Source organism: Neofelis nebulosa, chromosome 2, assembly GCF_028018385.1.
Source record: "Neofelis nebulosa isolate mNeoNeb1 chromosome 2, mNeoNeb1.pri, whole genome shotgun sequence".
Taxonomy (NCBI): Eukaryota; Metazoa; Chordata; class Mammalia; order Carnivora; family Felidae; genus Neofelis; species Neofelis nebulosa.
This window is the reverse complement of record NC_080783.1, coordinates 145,052,510-145,069,742: the sequence shown is the minus strand read 5'-3', so window position 1 is coordinate 145,069,742 and position 17,233 is coordinate 145,052,510. Positions and strand designations below refer to the sequence as shown.

At 34.4% G+C, this 17,233-nt stretch overlaps 1 protein-coding gene across 27 annotated transcripts in view; it reads right to left on the bottom strand.

The window, feature by feature from the left end:
* Positions 1-564: 564 nt before the first annotated feature.
* ZNF644 (zinc finger protein 644) overlaps positions 565-17,233 on the bottom strand; it is a 104,396-nt gene continuing 87,727 nt past the window's right edge. For 26 of the 27 annotated variants that reach the window (XM_058716617.1, XM_058716626.1, XM_058716614.1 and 23 more), the window contains 2 exons: positions 3,074-3,176; positions 565-2,268 (listed from right to left, as the gene is read on the bottom strand). In XM_058716617.1, the coding sequence (XP_058572600.1) occupies positions 2,076-2,268; positions 3,074-3,176 (296 nt within the window). In that variant the 3' untranslated portion in view covers positions 565-2,075. Of the gene's footprint in view, positions 2,269-3,073; positions 3,177-5,190; positions 5,261-17,233 lie in introns of those variants that run through there. The other variant, XM_058716631.1, reaches the window with a different exon arrangement.

Sequence of the window (17,233 nt, the reverse complement as noted above, 5' to 3'; positions counted from 1 at the left end):
TACTTGTATTCTTACATCTTGACAGTTTGCTTAATAAGATAAAATCAGAGAACTATAAAAATGAGAGCTGAAAGGGACTCAACTCTAGTGATGCTAGTCTTCCCTTGAGGAATCCTCATTTTTTTAAATTTGTGAATTCTGCAGGCTATGTAATATGTCTTCCAATTTAAAAAATATATTCATTTATAACTATCAATGAAACATGCTCAGTAAGAATTGTCTCGCAGTAAGAGACAACTGGTATACACAGACTTGGTATATTTTGAGTCAGAAGTAAAGGAATCTGAAATTTTAGCTAGCCTCATCTTTACAGAGAAATACACAGTTTCTATCAGGGATTTCAAAAAACAAAAATAACTTGAAAGTACTTTCCCTCTATCTAGTACCTCAGAGATAAGGAGACCCTTGGTTGAAAATGTTCCACCTAATCCCACTTCCTAATTTCACATATAAGGTATGTGAATAAAGTAGCCTGCTCAATATAAACAATTTAAACAACATAAAACACAACCTCAAGTGGACTATTTCCACCAGTGATAAAAGTAAGAAATGCTTCACAATATAGACGTTATAATTTTCTTTAAGTCTTTTTTTATTTAGAGATTTTTCTGGTAAGGAGATATACCATAGGAAAGCAATTCACTGGCAGTGAGGTATGTATATACTCTACCAAAATACTCCTTATTTTAACTGTTTTTAACTTTATTTACATACGAAGAAAATTATCAATGCATATCCTTGTTTCAACTATAGTATTAGCCATACTACATGAAATAAAATGAAATGGTGCTTGCATACAAAAACTGTTATTTGTAAAGGAATCTGATTGCAGGTTAAAAGAACTAATTTGTTTTTGGAAAGAGTTTAAAAGAATCACAATTTATCATGACCAAGACATCTGCACCATATTTTCCATTCCTCACAGCACATTTATTTCAGTAATTCCGTTATGTCGGTTCTTAGCATGAGCATAGTGTTACACGATTTTCGTACATATAGTCACATCCAAAACAAGTTCTAAAATTTAAATTGTAAACATTCTCATCATATGTAGAAATATTTCAATTGGTGTATTAAGTTTTGCTAACTGATCAAATTTGGAATATAAATGAGAAAGCCTATTCTAAATTGTGTAGTGAGCATTGTTCCTTAATTACATTTCTACAATGTTAAATAAAGTAAGAGGCAAACCTGTCCTGTAAGCATGTCAAAATTTAAGTAAAACATTAAAAAGAAACAAATCTGTTAACAAAAGGGATGTCTTGCAATAAAGAACATTAGATTTTTTAAATCTATTATGATACAAAAATGTAAAGGGTAAATAGCATCTTTGTTGACAAAGTAGGAGGTAGCATGGATGCACCACTTTATTGTCTGAGAAATGCAACTGGAGTAAAGAATATTTCCTTACCACAAATAATTTCCAGGACTATGTACATATTTCTTTTAGAAATACTTGTTTAAACAAATCTCCCTCCACTTTTTAGTATAAAAAAAACCGTTCCATGTGATTTTAAAAAAACACTTACACATCTAGATAGAATAGTACTCTGCCCTATTTGAGTGAACAGTCTCAAACTATGAAGTACATGATATTTAATGCCCTAAGTTGAGTAAATTTAGTTTAGCGGTTCCTGGTATTATACAAAACACTAAATACATACAAACAAAATATAATATCTTATTTTTCAATGCAAGTCTTGTGGGGAATAAACAGAACTTTGATTCTGGTAACACTGCAGAAAATGTAATTTTCCAGTAAGTCTGTCTTTAAGTTACTCATGTGCAACAGTTTATTAATGACTGCTTACATGTACTGATCTTTCATCGAGTGAACACCATTAACTGACAAAACTTAGTAAACCTTAAAAACACAGCTTCCGTCCTATATAAAATATATAGACTACTTACTGTTTGAAGTACTCAGTTTGCTCTGATGTCACTGTAATTCACTTTTCCCCATATTCCTGCTTTAGTATTTATAAACGGATAATTTAACGTGGCTTTAAAAAAAAAGACAAAGAATTTCAAATGTACATCCAATTTAAATTTGCTATTTAAAAGGTTTCCTTGTTCTATGAAGCTGCTTCTGCCATTAGTAGAGAAAATGAAGTTTCTGTAATGGAGGCAGGCTTTTTAAGTAGTGACGTGACTTCCACCATGCCAGCTCCAGTCCGTGGAAGATTAGCGTTTACAATGTGTCGTTGTAAGTGCTTAATCCAGTCTTCCTGAACAGACAATGGTCCACGAAAGACTAGGCCACAAAACCTATAGAAGAAGTTGATAACAGTTCTCTTAACATGACCAATTCCCTTTACTTAAAACCAAGTCACATAAAATCCATACACATAAGAGGTAGAGTTTACCATAGCCTGGAGATGCTACCATATACGGGAGCACTTGACAACAGTTTTTAAATACATACAAAGTCAAAATGATTTAATACAATATAAAACTGCCAATTCATAGGTTTAACAGCTATATTACCTCTAGTAATATTTGTAGAGGTGGGAACATTACTATTAAATTAAATTAACTAAAAGGTCTTAATGCCTATACATCTCAATACATTTAAAACAACTATAATTCCAAAATGTACCACTGTTTTCAAAAGACCTTTCCCCAATTCAGAACTCCTTAAACTGCATGAGGATGAGTATAGAAGGAGGTGGGAATGAGTTTGTATAGCTATACTTAGTTAGAAGTGTGAGTGGAGAGAAAACGCATTCCCAAGAAGCAGAAACTCAAGACAATTAAGGAAAAAAAAAATCAAACCAAATCAAATTAAACCCAACAAAGCAAATAAATACCACACCAAAAAAAAAGCTACTTTCATAAATCAACAGTATCACTGAGACTCTGAGATAAATATAAAAAATTTATTCATCAGTTGTTGAAATATAGTGTATTATGAGAAATACAGTGTATTTAAGCCTGTCTCCAAAAGTTCATTTAGAACTTGATTGTTGAGAATGCACCTTCTGCCACAAATTAAAAATCCCAAATAAGTCAGCTAATATGTCTCAAAGCAAGTCTGAAGAAACCGAGCAGACTTGGCAAAATAGGCATATACCTGCATCGGAGAATGTAAACCTCGTCAGCACCATGAGGTAACGTTAGCATTTTCTTCTTACTTCCAGATCTTGACCTTGATTTCTTTTGCTTACAATCTAAGGCTAAAAAAGGGAAGAGAAAGACTTAACGTTTCTTATATATTCCAAAACATAAATACATACTTCTAGAGAGGTCAAGACCATCTAAATCAAGTTAGAAAAAGTCTACATTCTTTTGTGTACCCTGAAGCATGCACTAACTTGCAGTGGGGTCTTTAATTACAGTGATAGTACCTACATACATTCTTCTTGTACTACTTTTTCAAATAATGCTTTATCATACCAAACTAGAACTGAGAAAAATGTAACTAAACTTAAAATTACTGAATTGGTCAATTATTACAATAGTAATCTTTCCTCTTATGGCCATAAGTCCATTATTTTAATATCTCATTAATCTTCCTTATTTTCAGGAAAATTATAATCTTTTACTTAAGATCATGATATTAAATTTCCATTTGATTACTATTCCATTAAGTAGGTCTCACATGCTTTGAAAACCTAGTAAAAGATCATCACCAACAAATAAAAAGCTCAATGAGAAATCAATTTTAGGGCAAATACACTTTGAATTCTATTAATAGCAAATAGCTCTTAAAATTATATGCTGGCCCTATACATGAAAGGGCAAAAAAAGCTCAACTCTCAAATTTTAACTCAACCTGTATTGTATGTACAATAATACATGTTTAATTTTACTAAGAAATATAAATCCAGATTATCTCACAAAAGTTTACAAATGGACCAGAAATGTAATGCTAACTATTCTTCACATTTTTTTCAATTTACATTATCTCCTATCTATATTTTTAAAACGTGACTAAAATGGGAAAAAAGATTTTTATATTAAAGTCAATCAAAATTGTAGTGCTGTCTTAAAAATTTTTTCAATTACTTGACTTCTCCTTCAATCACTTATTCTATAAAATCTAACTTAATAAGGGAAAAAAAGGTATTTTTTATAGGGGGAATAGACAGAACGTAACATTTTATTGGTCTTTGAATACAACTACACCATTCCTTTGGACAAAGGGATGACAGTATTCCAGGGTGCTGCTGGTCAATTAGCAGGAAGAGAAGGTAAGAGTTATCTCTAGGGATCCAAGGGGAAGGGAAACAAATGTAACAGAAGAGTTACACAAATGGCTTTTCTTCTGTCAACCTGCCATGTGAAATCCCCTGGAAAAATTCTAGGTAAGAAAGAATAGGAACTGGCTATCCAATGACTCTGTGAAATGAGCTGTTCAAAGTCCAGATTCCAAAAGAACAGATGCTACTATTACAAAACCAGTAAACACAGTTCCTTACAGTCAAGTAGCAATGCTAACAGAAACGTCATATAGAAAATTAAAATCCATGAGAAGCCTAGACAAATCTCATTCAAGCCACTGGTTTCTGCTTCTTGTCACCTGCCTTTTAAAAAGTAAAATCCTGCTTGGGCCCAGAGTCTTCCTTTGCTTATGCTCAGAAGAAGAATCTAGTAAGTAAAGAACTGTAGGAAATCAAGTTAAGTATTAAAGAATGGCTAATTCAAAGCTAAACAACCAAAATCTGGAATAGAAAAATCTCATTAGTTTTCTCAGTCAAGAGCCTGGCACATAGTAGAAACTCAACAAATACTCAAAGGAAAACCCAATAATTGAACCTTTGACATTTAGACAGCATATGAATGGAAATTTGTTCTACTATGCCATACAGATAGCATCCTGTAGCACACCTCGGCATCATTTGTTTAAATGAATATGTTGCTAGCAGTCATATTCTTCATTGATCAGTCTAGCTTATATGTTGAAACTAAGTTCTTCACAACCAGCAGAAAGAGTGAGGTATCAAGTGCTTTGCAAGTAGCACCTTTTCCCCCTAGTTGCATTGGTGAACAATCTGAATTTAAATGGACTTTAAAGCAATTCATACACTAGACAGAAGTAAAGAGTTTAGGGAACTCAAAGGGCTAAGTGTTACTAGATGTCAGCTTTTCTTTCCCTATCTATAAGGTAAACCACACACAATCCCTGTCTTTGTTATGTGCAACAGAGTAAGCATTTGGTTTATCATGAGATTATAGGTAGAATCTTACTTTGATGAGCTTGCTGGTTGTCAAAATTGCCACACTGTATTCAAATTCCTTTTAAAATGTAAATAAATTACTGTAGGATACAAACAGAATGCATTATAACAATCCTTTAAAAATTTGTTCACAGAATGCTAACGTTAAGGGTGTAAAGCAAATTGAGGGATAAGGGCAGAGGGTGATAGGCAAGTATGCAATACAATGTTTTATTATATATTTAGATGCTGTGGTTCTTTAAAAATGGAACTGGACATGTTTGCTTTGAGGTGTAGAAAGAATTTTGACTTTAATACAGGAAAAAGAATTTTTCTGACTTTTGATGTTATACGGACTCTAGAAACTGAGGTTCAGGCTATTTTATGAATGATCAGATCTAAATTTTAAATGAAAATGCCATAGTTTTTATAGTAATTAATACTTAAAGGAATTATGACTTCAGAAAGGACAACTCTCTCAGCATATGACAGAATCTCCATTACCCAGTGTTCCAAGTAAGCTCAGAGAACACATGCACTGAGCATCCCTTGGAAAACTTGTCCATAAAGTAAGTATATTAAAAAACCTAGGGCCTTTGGTAATTATACCTAAATACCTTGGTGTCTTAATATCTCCATGATCACTTTTACATAATTCTTGTTTTTAAAAAAATTTATATTTGAGAGGGAGACAGCACGAGTGGGAGAGGGGCAGAGAGAGAGGGAGACACAGAATCCAAAGCAGGCTCTGAGTTGTCAGCACAGAGCTGGACGCAAGGCTCGAACTCACAAACCATGAGATCATGACCTGAGCCAAAATCAGACGCTTAACCGAATGAGCCACCCAGGTGCCCCTCCATGATCACTTTTAAATTTCTTATCCCTTGAAATGTCACTTATTTATCTTAGATGATAAAACATGAATACATTTTACAGGAATAGTTTTTTCTAATACCAACATCCAAACTTCACACCTGCATTACAGCCCAAACATTTTAGAAAAATCTGCAAAAAAAAAAAAAAATGAGTATTTAACATATTAATATGCACACAAAAGGGACACCCATATGGTATTCTCTACATGAAAAAGATGATTTACACAAAATGTTCCACTAAATGAAACAGATGATGTACAAACATAACTATTACACAAATGTTCTCATTCAACAGTTTTTATTATATCTAGAGGGAAAAGCAGTTTTATTCTGGACTGTACCAGGAGTCACTAGAACATTAGAACACAACACTAACACATTCAGTTTTAGTATAATGGGGCTTATCAATATTTGTGATAAATAGTCAAAAGTTTAACAAAGTTATTTACATTAATAATCTGCCAAATACATAAGTTTACACAAAGTTTTTCTTTGTAATAGGATTTAAAATTTTTTTAATGTTTATTTATTATTGAGAGACAGAGAGAGACAGAGTATGAGCATGGGAGGGGCAGAGAGAGGGGAGACACAGAATCTGAAGCAGGCTCCAGGCTCTGAACTGTCTGCACAGAGCCCGACATGGGGCTCGAACCCACAAACCATGAGATTATAACCTGAGCCAAAGTCAGACGCTCAACCGACTGAGCCACCCAGGCGCCCCTGTAATAGGATTTTATGTGTGCACTTATTTGTTAGTGTCAAAAAATAAAAACACAAACACTTTTATCTCTTCCAAAGTATTTTAAATCTAACATTGTTTCTGTACTTGAAATGTATTTACACAAAATACTACATTGGTTTTAGAAATTCTTAATTTTCTTCTCTTGAGTATAACTGCATCTTCAGAAAGGAACAAATTCAGTCATTCAAACCTTCCTAAGGTTCCTATTCAGGGTGGTAAAGAATGTTTAAGTGATTGATTTTAACCAGAAAACTGTTAAAAACACCTTTGCAGTTATCTGATTTATAAAGGATCTAATTTGCTACTGGGAGTATTTAACTTACTTGTAAAGAGAGTGAATTATACTGTAAGGCCATATACAAAGTTTTAGAATATACCTTTCAGTATATAACAGAACAGCTGTTTGATCAAATAGGAATGAAAGAGAAATACAATAGACTTATGAACCCTCAAAAAGAACACCAAACTGCTATGCTACAAAATATAACAACAACAGCAACAATAGCAACAACAGCAGCAACAACAACAACAACAACAACAGTGTGTCTAAAGCACTAAACCAGATCAGTGAGAAACAAATTAATAAATAACACAAGAGATACAAATTCAAGTTTGTTTTTTTTGAGCATTATTTAGTTTTATACCCAGAAGAAAAAGAATTTACTTTAGGCTCTAACATTATTAAGTAAGTACTTTTGCCCTTTCCACCTTACTGCCCATTAAATACAATTGTTTCAATGAATTTCATGTTCTTTTTAGTTCACTACACAAATGATCTCAAAAAATGAGGATTTATTTCTTAGAAACATCCAAAGTTCAGTGTGGTAAAGGAGCACATTATAACTAAGCTAAATTAACATTCACCTCCAAAATATTTTCATTTGCAATCATCCTCCCCTGCCCGTTTATTTAAAAGTCCCATTTCATCAGTTTTGCTCCTAACTGGTTGTTGGTATCTCTGGGGTAAAGTGAAACTTAATGTAATGGCCAGGCTATACCTATCCAAAATAAGAGGTATGGTATAGCCCTAGTAGAGGGAAGAAAAATTTCTTCTCCATCTAGTTGGTCTGTATAAGATGGGTAGGCAATAGCAGCTATGAGCTCATTCAGGAAGACAGGAGGGATAAAAAAAGACATAAATAGGTTAAATCATCATTCTACCACCATTAACACACTGGTAGTGGAGGAGATAGGTAATGGCAGTGGAGAGGTGGGAGGAGAATGCATATGCCTGTCCCAAGGGATACACAAGTATGAGCTGATAAACTCAATGTTAGTTGCCGTCATTAATCTTTCACAGTTCGTAAGTCCCAAGCACATAACAGACTGTGCAAAGAACATCTTCTTTCCCTCAGTCCCAACTGAAAAAGGAACATGGCATTTTTGGGGGGAAGAATCGGGGAAGAAACCTGTTACCTTGGATAAAGTAGGGATGGGGGATAGAGAGAGCCAAATTCTTCTTTCTTCAGTGTACACTCTTATCTTTGCATAAAGTACCTACAAAACAGCCTTCATGGGTATATGACTTGAGCAGACACAAAGCAACCCACACTCAGTTTAACGCTCTTGTCGTACACAGTCTTAAAATTCTTAATTTTTTTTTTTAGCGTTTTTATTTATTTTTGAGACAGAGAGAGACAAAGCATGAATGGGGGAGGGTCAGAGAGAGGGAGACACAGAATCCGAAACAGGCTCCAGGCTCTGAGCTGTCAGCACAAAGCCCGACGCGGGGCTCGAACTCACGGACCGCGAGATCATGACCTGGGCCGAAGTCGGCTGCCCAACCGACTGAGCCACCCAGGCGCCCCTTAAAATTCTTAATTTTTTAACACAAGGCGCTACATCTGCATTTTGCACGGGACCCTACAAATTGTGTAACTAATTCTGGGTCCTGAGTATCTACCACTCTAAATGAGAAAGGCAGCCCTCAGCTCCACTTCTTAATCTCTTGGCTCATAAAAAAAAAAAAAAAAAAAAAAAAAAAAAAATAGCTATTAAGAGAAGAATTGTTAAATCTTACTCTCTACAACCCATTAAAATGGAAAAGGACTTCCCTACTCCCAATACCAATTTTTTTGTTTTTAGGTATACTGCCATCATCAAACCAATCATTATTCCCAAGATACATATAAAGCAGTTTAAGTGGTTTATTTTTATGAAAAGCAATGTTCCCCTTCTAATCAGAATTAAGCATATAGATAAGATATACAATTAGCAACCTCTGAAGTGTATTTTCACCATTATTTTCTCCTGACATTTTCCCTCCAAAATTGGATATTTTTTCAGTACTTTAAGTTACTTTCACCAATTTTTAGAGTTTCCATTCTCAATGACTAAAAACAGTAACTAACATAGAACACAGAACAATCATAGCAAAGTTAATCAGATCCTGCATGATTTAACATTTTGCCTAGAAGAGGATGAAATGCAAAAATACTTGAAAAGCAGATTTCCTTTGCTTTAAGTATGAGGTTTATTGCTTAAAGTATTAGTCTAGAAAAGGCAGGTACCTTGAGTTTGCCCTACAAATTAAGAGTTATATTAAGGGCAGCAATAGCCAGGCATCTATGTTTGGCCCAGAGAATGAGTTCAAGCAAATGAAGATAGCCTTTATTTAAACTTGGGTCTACTTGGAAGAAAAAAAGTATATTCAACTTGTAGAAGTCTCTGCTATTTCAAAGTAGAGGGGATATTAGTAAAAGAATATTTTGAGTACTATGTCCCTAAAACATAAAGGGAAAAGCTATACCTAAGTATGATACTTTATCACAGATTTCTATAAATAGAGAAAGTGGAGGCATACAAGTTTTTCTAGCTTGTCAAAAGTTATACACTAACAATACTCTGGCTACGAGTAGCTTACTAGTCAGTTAGGAGTTAAAGATAGCAAATTTATTATTTCTCTGTGGCAACAGGTAAAGAAAAAAACATTTAAAATTCCTCCTTAACGTGGGTTGAACTTGCATGCTGTTTTACTAAAGCAAAATAGGCACTTACCAATACTGACCACTTTCCTAAGACTAAGACACACCTGAAATTGGAATAGACATTAAAATACATAACTAATCTGCTATAAATCACTTTTGTTTAGAATTATTTGAATATAATCACACTCCCTGACATCTGAAAGTCTCAGTATTTCCAAAATATCATTTCATATTTAGTAGGAGTAATTAACTGTTTCTGACTATAAAGTAAATTAGGTAAGGAATCTACCTTACTTTAATATTGCAGTTAAATTATTTTCAACATAATCATGTTCAACTTACATAGGGTGCACAATAATTATAATGGTAAATCTAAAGGTCACAAACACACAAACCCCAACAGATCTCTGATTCAGTTTTCTTATAATTTTTACATGTTTACACATTCCAGCCAAAATCCAAACTAAAATCAAACATGGTGCTGACCAGGTATCCTCTACTTTGAGTTAACTTCCAGCTAAGGCCACAATTAAACAGACGCTCTAAACACTGCAGAGCAAGAATTAACCTTATCCCTTACATCCCAGACACAACAAAGAAATAGTGAGCCCTATTTTTCCAGTTCTTAGACACATGAGGGACCAGCAGAGTCTCCACAAGTCATCCTCTCACCTTAACCTCCAAAAGAGAGAGTCTGTGTATTGTTTTACTATTTCTATAAAGCTACTTAATGCTGATTGCCTACATTCAGCTCTGCCTAGAACATGCCCTGTTACTCTAAGGTCTAACTATATCTTAACCCAGATTATAAACAGCATTAAAAAATTCATGTTAGAATGGAAATCATAACGAACACAAAAGATTATAACAAAGGATATAAAGATATTAGACATGTTAAAAAATCCCAAAACATAACAGTCCAGGTTAGTTCAATTGTTAAAAAGATCCAAACAAGATAAAAAAGCAAAACTCAGAAAATTAGTAACAGCACCAATAGGAATGGTAGGGGACTCGTTAGGATTTTTATGAAAAACAAGTGGCTGGTCAAAAAAGAGTATCAATCAAAGAGAATCCCTAAAATTTATAACTAATGACATCAAAAGAGGGCATCATAAAATGTAAACATTTTGTGCCACAAGGGTACAACATTTTTCGGGGTTCCATTTTCCTAACCACAAACTTAACCGATTCAGTACGTGTGGTTATTTGCTTTATTACAGTGGATAGCTGGATGATTAGGTGTTGCTGGATAAGTAATGAAGCCTAACCTTTTAGGAAACCCCACCGCAGCAGATTCATTAACTGTTTTAGTACAACCATCCTCCTAGTAACAAGATTTAAAACCTAAGCCATTTCTGTCTCTGTCCTCTTCTTCTACTTCTAATTAATCTGCCAAGTTCTGCTTACTTTACTTCCATAGTATTATCTGTGCATCTATTATCTTTCCTTTACATTCCTATTGTCATTGTCCTGGTTCAAGACTCCTAAAATGACCTCACTTATAATTTCTCCACCTCCCCACCAAATCCTTTAACGTTTCTCAAATTCTTTAAAAAAAAAAAAAAAAAAAAAGAACAAGAACAAAAACAAAAACAAAAAAATCCTCCCTTGTTCCTCACTACAAAGCTAATTCCATCACCATAAGATTGGCATTCCATGTCCTTTACCTGTTCACCTCTACTCCTGTTATCTCCTACTTCCTAAGTATTTGCAATAAACTTCCACACTGTCCCAAGCTGCTCCCTCCTATAGGTATGCTCCTTCCCTACCCCTAACCCCATTTCCATTTCAATTAGCTATCCTCAGGGTCCAAATCAAATGTGACTTCCTAAAACCTTGCTGAGTCTTGGTCTAGCCAAAAGTACCAATGGCACTTACGATTTGCCTTGTATTAAAGTTATATATTATGTGGTTCTACTCTAAGATGCAATTTATCTCTGCAGTACTTATCACAATGCATAAACCAGAGCATGAGCTAAAAGAACTGCTTGTTGAATTACTGAATCAATCAATTTTTCGTATTGTGGGCAAATGGCCAATCAATTTTTCGTATTGTGGGCAAATAGTCCATTTCTTGCTGGCATAATAAAACACTTAGTATCCATAAGGATGACACTTATGTACTCAAATGGTTAAATTATACTCAGTCTACAGTTTCACAAGGCAGAAATAAGAACAACATTTTAGAAACATAACCATCAAAATGGTTAGGGTAAAATCAAGTTTGATACTAGTCTTCAATTACCTGGAAAATTTACTCAACTTGAACAATTTATTACTGTGCTAATCCCAAATAATGATACATTACTGTGCACATAAATATGTACAGATATAGACTTTTAATGAAGGATGGTACTACAGAGATAAGTTATAACCAAGAAAACACAGAAACCCATCTGTCTGACCACATTATTCCCTTATTTAAAAAAATTCTTCAATGATTTCCTAAATTTTTTAGCAAGCATCCAAAAGTATCAACCTTACCTTTCTGACATTACCATCTTCCCAAACACCCGCAACTGAATCTTTCAGTACCTCTTGAACTCGAAATTTCATCCCTTCGTGCCTAAACTACATTCTTTTCTCTACTGAGAACGTTCCACTTTGTCTCTTCTTCCTAAAACTACCCATCCTTCAAGTTCAGGGTCTAGCTGAAACCTTATAAAGTTTTTCCACCATAACAGTATCTTTGTACCTATCCCACAGGATCCTAAGTATGTTTATGGAGCTGAAGCGCAGTCTTTACAGCCTCTAGCACGGTCCTGGTATGATAAAAGAACTAAAAATTTTGTTGAATGAATGAAAATTTTCTTTGACTACTAGGTTTTACTTTCTTTCACTTCAAACATAATGACAAGAAACATATGTGCATGAACTATTCTCATTTTTTCCTTTTTCCTTCCTTTTGAGGCTCTATTTAGTAACGAGACACATTATAATGACAGCAGGAAAAAAGGACCCAACTTAATTCCCAGCTCCCCTCAAAAGATGGTCTAGACTAAAATAAACACCTTTATCTCCTACAGCACTTAATACTTTATTTCCATTTACTTGTATACTATCTTGCATAGGTCTCTAACTTTGATAGTTTTGTATGTGTTGCAATAATGCTTTCCTAAGTTCTTTGATGACAGGGACATGTTTCATGCTTCCCAGGTATCTTCCAGATAGCCTACTCTGGAGTAATTATCAAGGTATTTGCTTTAACTAGAAGCTAGTTTGCTCCTTTGAAGTTTAATCATAATAAGAAGATAAAAATGTTCTCTTTGTACTCTTTCAGGCTGAATGAATCACTATAAAAGCTTGCAATTTCCTCAAGATGCAACATTACAAAAATGTTTTAAAAGACACTGCAGAGACACTCATGAAAAGACAAGTAATTTAATGCATCTTAAGAAGCTTTCACAATACTATTTTTTTCTTTCCACCGCAGGAGAAAAGTGTTCCTATAGCACATTCCACAATGTAAGAATTACTTTTCTGGTGGCTTATACACCCGCTCAGCACCTGGCACTGTGTTACACATTCATTAGCACTTGTTGTTGCAGGCCTCTGTGGCCAATTAGATCATTAAAGCTGAAAACAGGCAAAAGATCCTATTAAGTAACATGCAATCTACTATTCTATTTAAAAGTGGGTGGTATGAAAAATAAAACACTGACTTTACTAAAAAAAGAATGTAGACATATTGCACTGGTAGTATTGACTGAAAGACTCCGGTGCCAAGTTTTTAAGTTCTCTTTTTCTCACTGGAAAAGTTATGCATTAATTATGATGGTGGTGAGTCTGTTGGTGTAGAATAGTAATAATCCTGCCTTACTTCTAAAATGCTGTCACGGAAGTGTTCTGAAGATAATGAAATGAAACCCCTTCCCCAAATATATTTGCATATAAAAATGTTTTTCTTGCATTACTTTTTATTTTTTATTTTTTTTAAATTTTTTTTTAACGTTTTTATTTATTTTTGAGACAGACACAGCATGAACGGGGGAGGGGCAGAAAGAGGGAAACACAGAATCGGAAGCAGGCTCCAGGCTCTGGGCCATCAGCCCAGAGCCTGATGCGGGGCTTGAACTCACGGACCGTAAGATCGTGACCTGAGCCGAAGTCGGACGCTTAACCGACTGAGCCACCCAGGCGCCCCTGCATTACTTTTTTAAATAACTAGGAATCTCTAATTTACTTTAAATAGTACAGGTCAGCATTTTATTTAAAAAATATGATCTACCGATAAACACCTGAATACAATGAGTAAAATAATTTTACATGCTGCCACAGAAGTAGTATTATGATTTCTAACATGTTACTATTGTTGATTCTGGTCAATACCAGTCCCTAAGCAAAAGAGTCACTTGAGGGGAGTGTTTCCAATCTGTGGGTAGTAACTTCTTGGTAAGTAGTAAATCAATTTACTGGGTCATGACCAGCATTATTTTTAATGAAAAAGAATAAAATAGAAATTATTAGAGTACATCACAATCACTTCAGGTGAGTAATGAGTGACCAAGTGAGTATGTGTATTAATGTGCATTTGTATTACAGGGTCAAGATGTAAAATGGAATTCCAATAAAAATGCTGAACACCACTGTTATTCTCTCTGCTTTTTAAGAGATAACATGGCTCTGCACCACTGTGCACCATTGTGCAAACATGCTTTCCTCTTAACTGATACATTTCCTTTCACAACAACCTACTCGGACTTTAATTGTTTCCCCTTTCTTCACCTGTTGGAATTCACTTGCTTTGACCTCAAAATATTTTTCTTTTTTGGTTCCTAACTGCAGATTAAGTTGATAGAATATATTCTGCCTTAAATAATTTTAAATATTTTAGAAATTTTAATAACCAAGGTACCATGTAACTTATCGTCCAATCCAGGACACCTCTGAAAGAGGCACTTTTCTATTACTCGGCCGCTACAAAAGGGCTAACCCAGTCAGTACAGTTGCTCTTATTAATAACTTAGTGATACTGTGTTTTTAATACTGTCAGTATAAAAAGGGCATCACTTAATTTAAATATTAAACACAAAAAAGTCAATAGTAAAATTAGAAGTCCAAAAGCATTTAATACGAACTACACGAAATTTCTGATTTTTAATGAAAATTATGCAATGTTCTTATTATTAGACTATATAAAGAATTACCCAGGAAAAAGTATGTATGACCACGTAAAAAGTTAACCTAAAGAGAATAAAGCTTGAAAAAGAAGTCTACCAATACTGCAGTCTATGTTAACTGTAATAAATTCTTAATAGGTATGCCTTAAAAAATAATAAGTATGCCTTGAATTTACAATACAGAATATAAAGTAAACCCTTTGGCACTAGCCTCTTTAGACAAAAATTCATTTTAAAAAAGGTAAAAAAAAAAAAGTTTCATAAATGAGCATCTACCATGGAAGGCACATGGAAATTATTAAACAATTACTGGAACCTGCCCAATGGATGACAAACTGGGTCAGTTCTGGGCAAAATTTTAATCTGTGAAGTTTATTCTTTTTTGTCAACTGAACTCTGTCCCAGGTATGGCTACCCTTCTATGTCTTTAATTCCAAGCTTTCCTACTTTATTATTCATCATTTCCTTTTACTAAAGTTAGGAAGCATGTTGTATTTTAATTTATGTTTGTGACCATATACATTAGTTTTGGTGTTACACGGTTCTGGCATATTAAGCATTTTCTAACTCTTAGGGCTTAGATTTCTTACATTTCCTGATTCCCAGTTCTGTCTGCTTCATTTTTATTTTGTCATCTCCCCTTTCTCAGCTTTCTGCTAGAGGAAGTGTCCACAGATGATAACCTTTAGGGGATATACCTAAATACAGAAACATATATATAGAAAACTTTTTATCTGTGGATGAAATAAGTGCATGTTTCTGGGATGGGGTCCACAGCTTTCATAAGACAGCTATTTGGGGAAGTAGAGAAGCATTCTTTTGGGTCTATTCAGGCTAGCTAGAATATTTCTCTCCCTCCAAAGACCACTAGTTCCCACAGAAGAGGCCAGGAGCCGGTGTCTTCTAAGGAAGCTTTGGGGTTTATTTGGGGTTTATCATAACCAAGCCGGCCTTTAGCATACTGTAGGGATACCTAAGCTTTTTCTTCAAGAGTAGGTCACATAAATAAAATCCACATGAATGAAGACTACTTGAATTAAGAACATGGTCCCAGACATTCTTATGGAAGCTTTAGTCCTACCTATTTTCCTTTTACATTGCTTCAGTCTTGTGATATACTTAGATTAAGGTAAAGATTTTTTCAAATGATTCTGTACTTTTTTCATCAAAACAACATCTACCTATTTTTGAGAAATAATGCTTGTTACTCATATGAACTGATGAATCTCTTACAATAACCTGGTGGAACCCTCCAGAAACTACAGGTTGGGACCACTGACTTACACCACTGCAACTGATACAGAGGAAGAAAACAGGCATGTGGACTTTATAAATATAATACAGAATGTTTCATTTGGAAAACAAAAAATAAGAAAGCTTATTAAAAAAAACTTTGTAGTTGGCATGAGCAAGCAGCAAAGACATCTCCTATTTAGCTCTACTGGTCAAGAAGCTTTCAAAAACGAGGGAGGGATGTTTCAGAATTTCTAAGAAAAGGTGCATGAGTTTTTTATTTTTGTTAAAAGTGGTTATGTGCTGTGGAAAATACCATCCTAAGACTTTCTTCAGCTTTTAATTTCCCTTCTCTTTGCCTTAGGACTGCCAAACACACACCTTTTATTTTCTAACTCTTCTGACATTTTGGTTAGTATTTAATGATATTTAAAAAGTAATGTTCTCTTTTTTCTTGATGACCAAAGAAATCTATCCCCATTCATCCTATATTAACTTTTTCTTTAATAATGAAATTGTTTAGAAAATAAAGTGTTCATTAGAATGCACCCCTGGTCAGTGGAGGGCTACAATCAGTTATTTATAAAGAATTAATACTATGTTTTAAAAGATTTTCAGGCGGAATAAAAGCATTTTTTAATGGCCTACAAAACCTGTACTGGAGAGATGCGCCTCACTGAATATTTGCAATTATCTGTCTGAATTGTCAGACTGAAATATTTTTTAAAGTCCTCGAAAATCTAATCCAGGCCTGTTTCTTGGGTCCTTGCTCTTTGTAAGACTCATTTATTCAGTCTTCACCAGAATGCTCCCCACTTTAAACCTAACCTCTTTTAGGATTTTCAACTGCTTTTGTTCTGTATGTGGCAGACCATCGTGATTAAAAACAAAAGTCTAGGATAAGAAATCCTTGATTTTTCCACTCTGCTATTAATAACTACATAAATCTGGGTAACTTAACCTTAAGTCTTGACTTGTCTAAGACCTAGTGTTCTGTAAAACTGAGAGAATTATTGCACCTACAACTCATATGGCGGTGTGAAGGTTAAATGTTACGCAATTCGGCTGCACAGCACAGAGCCTGACACATAGTAAGTATACAGTGAAAGTCAGTAACTGTGGTAGCAATAACTGTGAAGTTCTGTTTCTACAGTCTTTTATTTTCACTGCCTCCCTG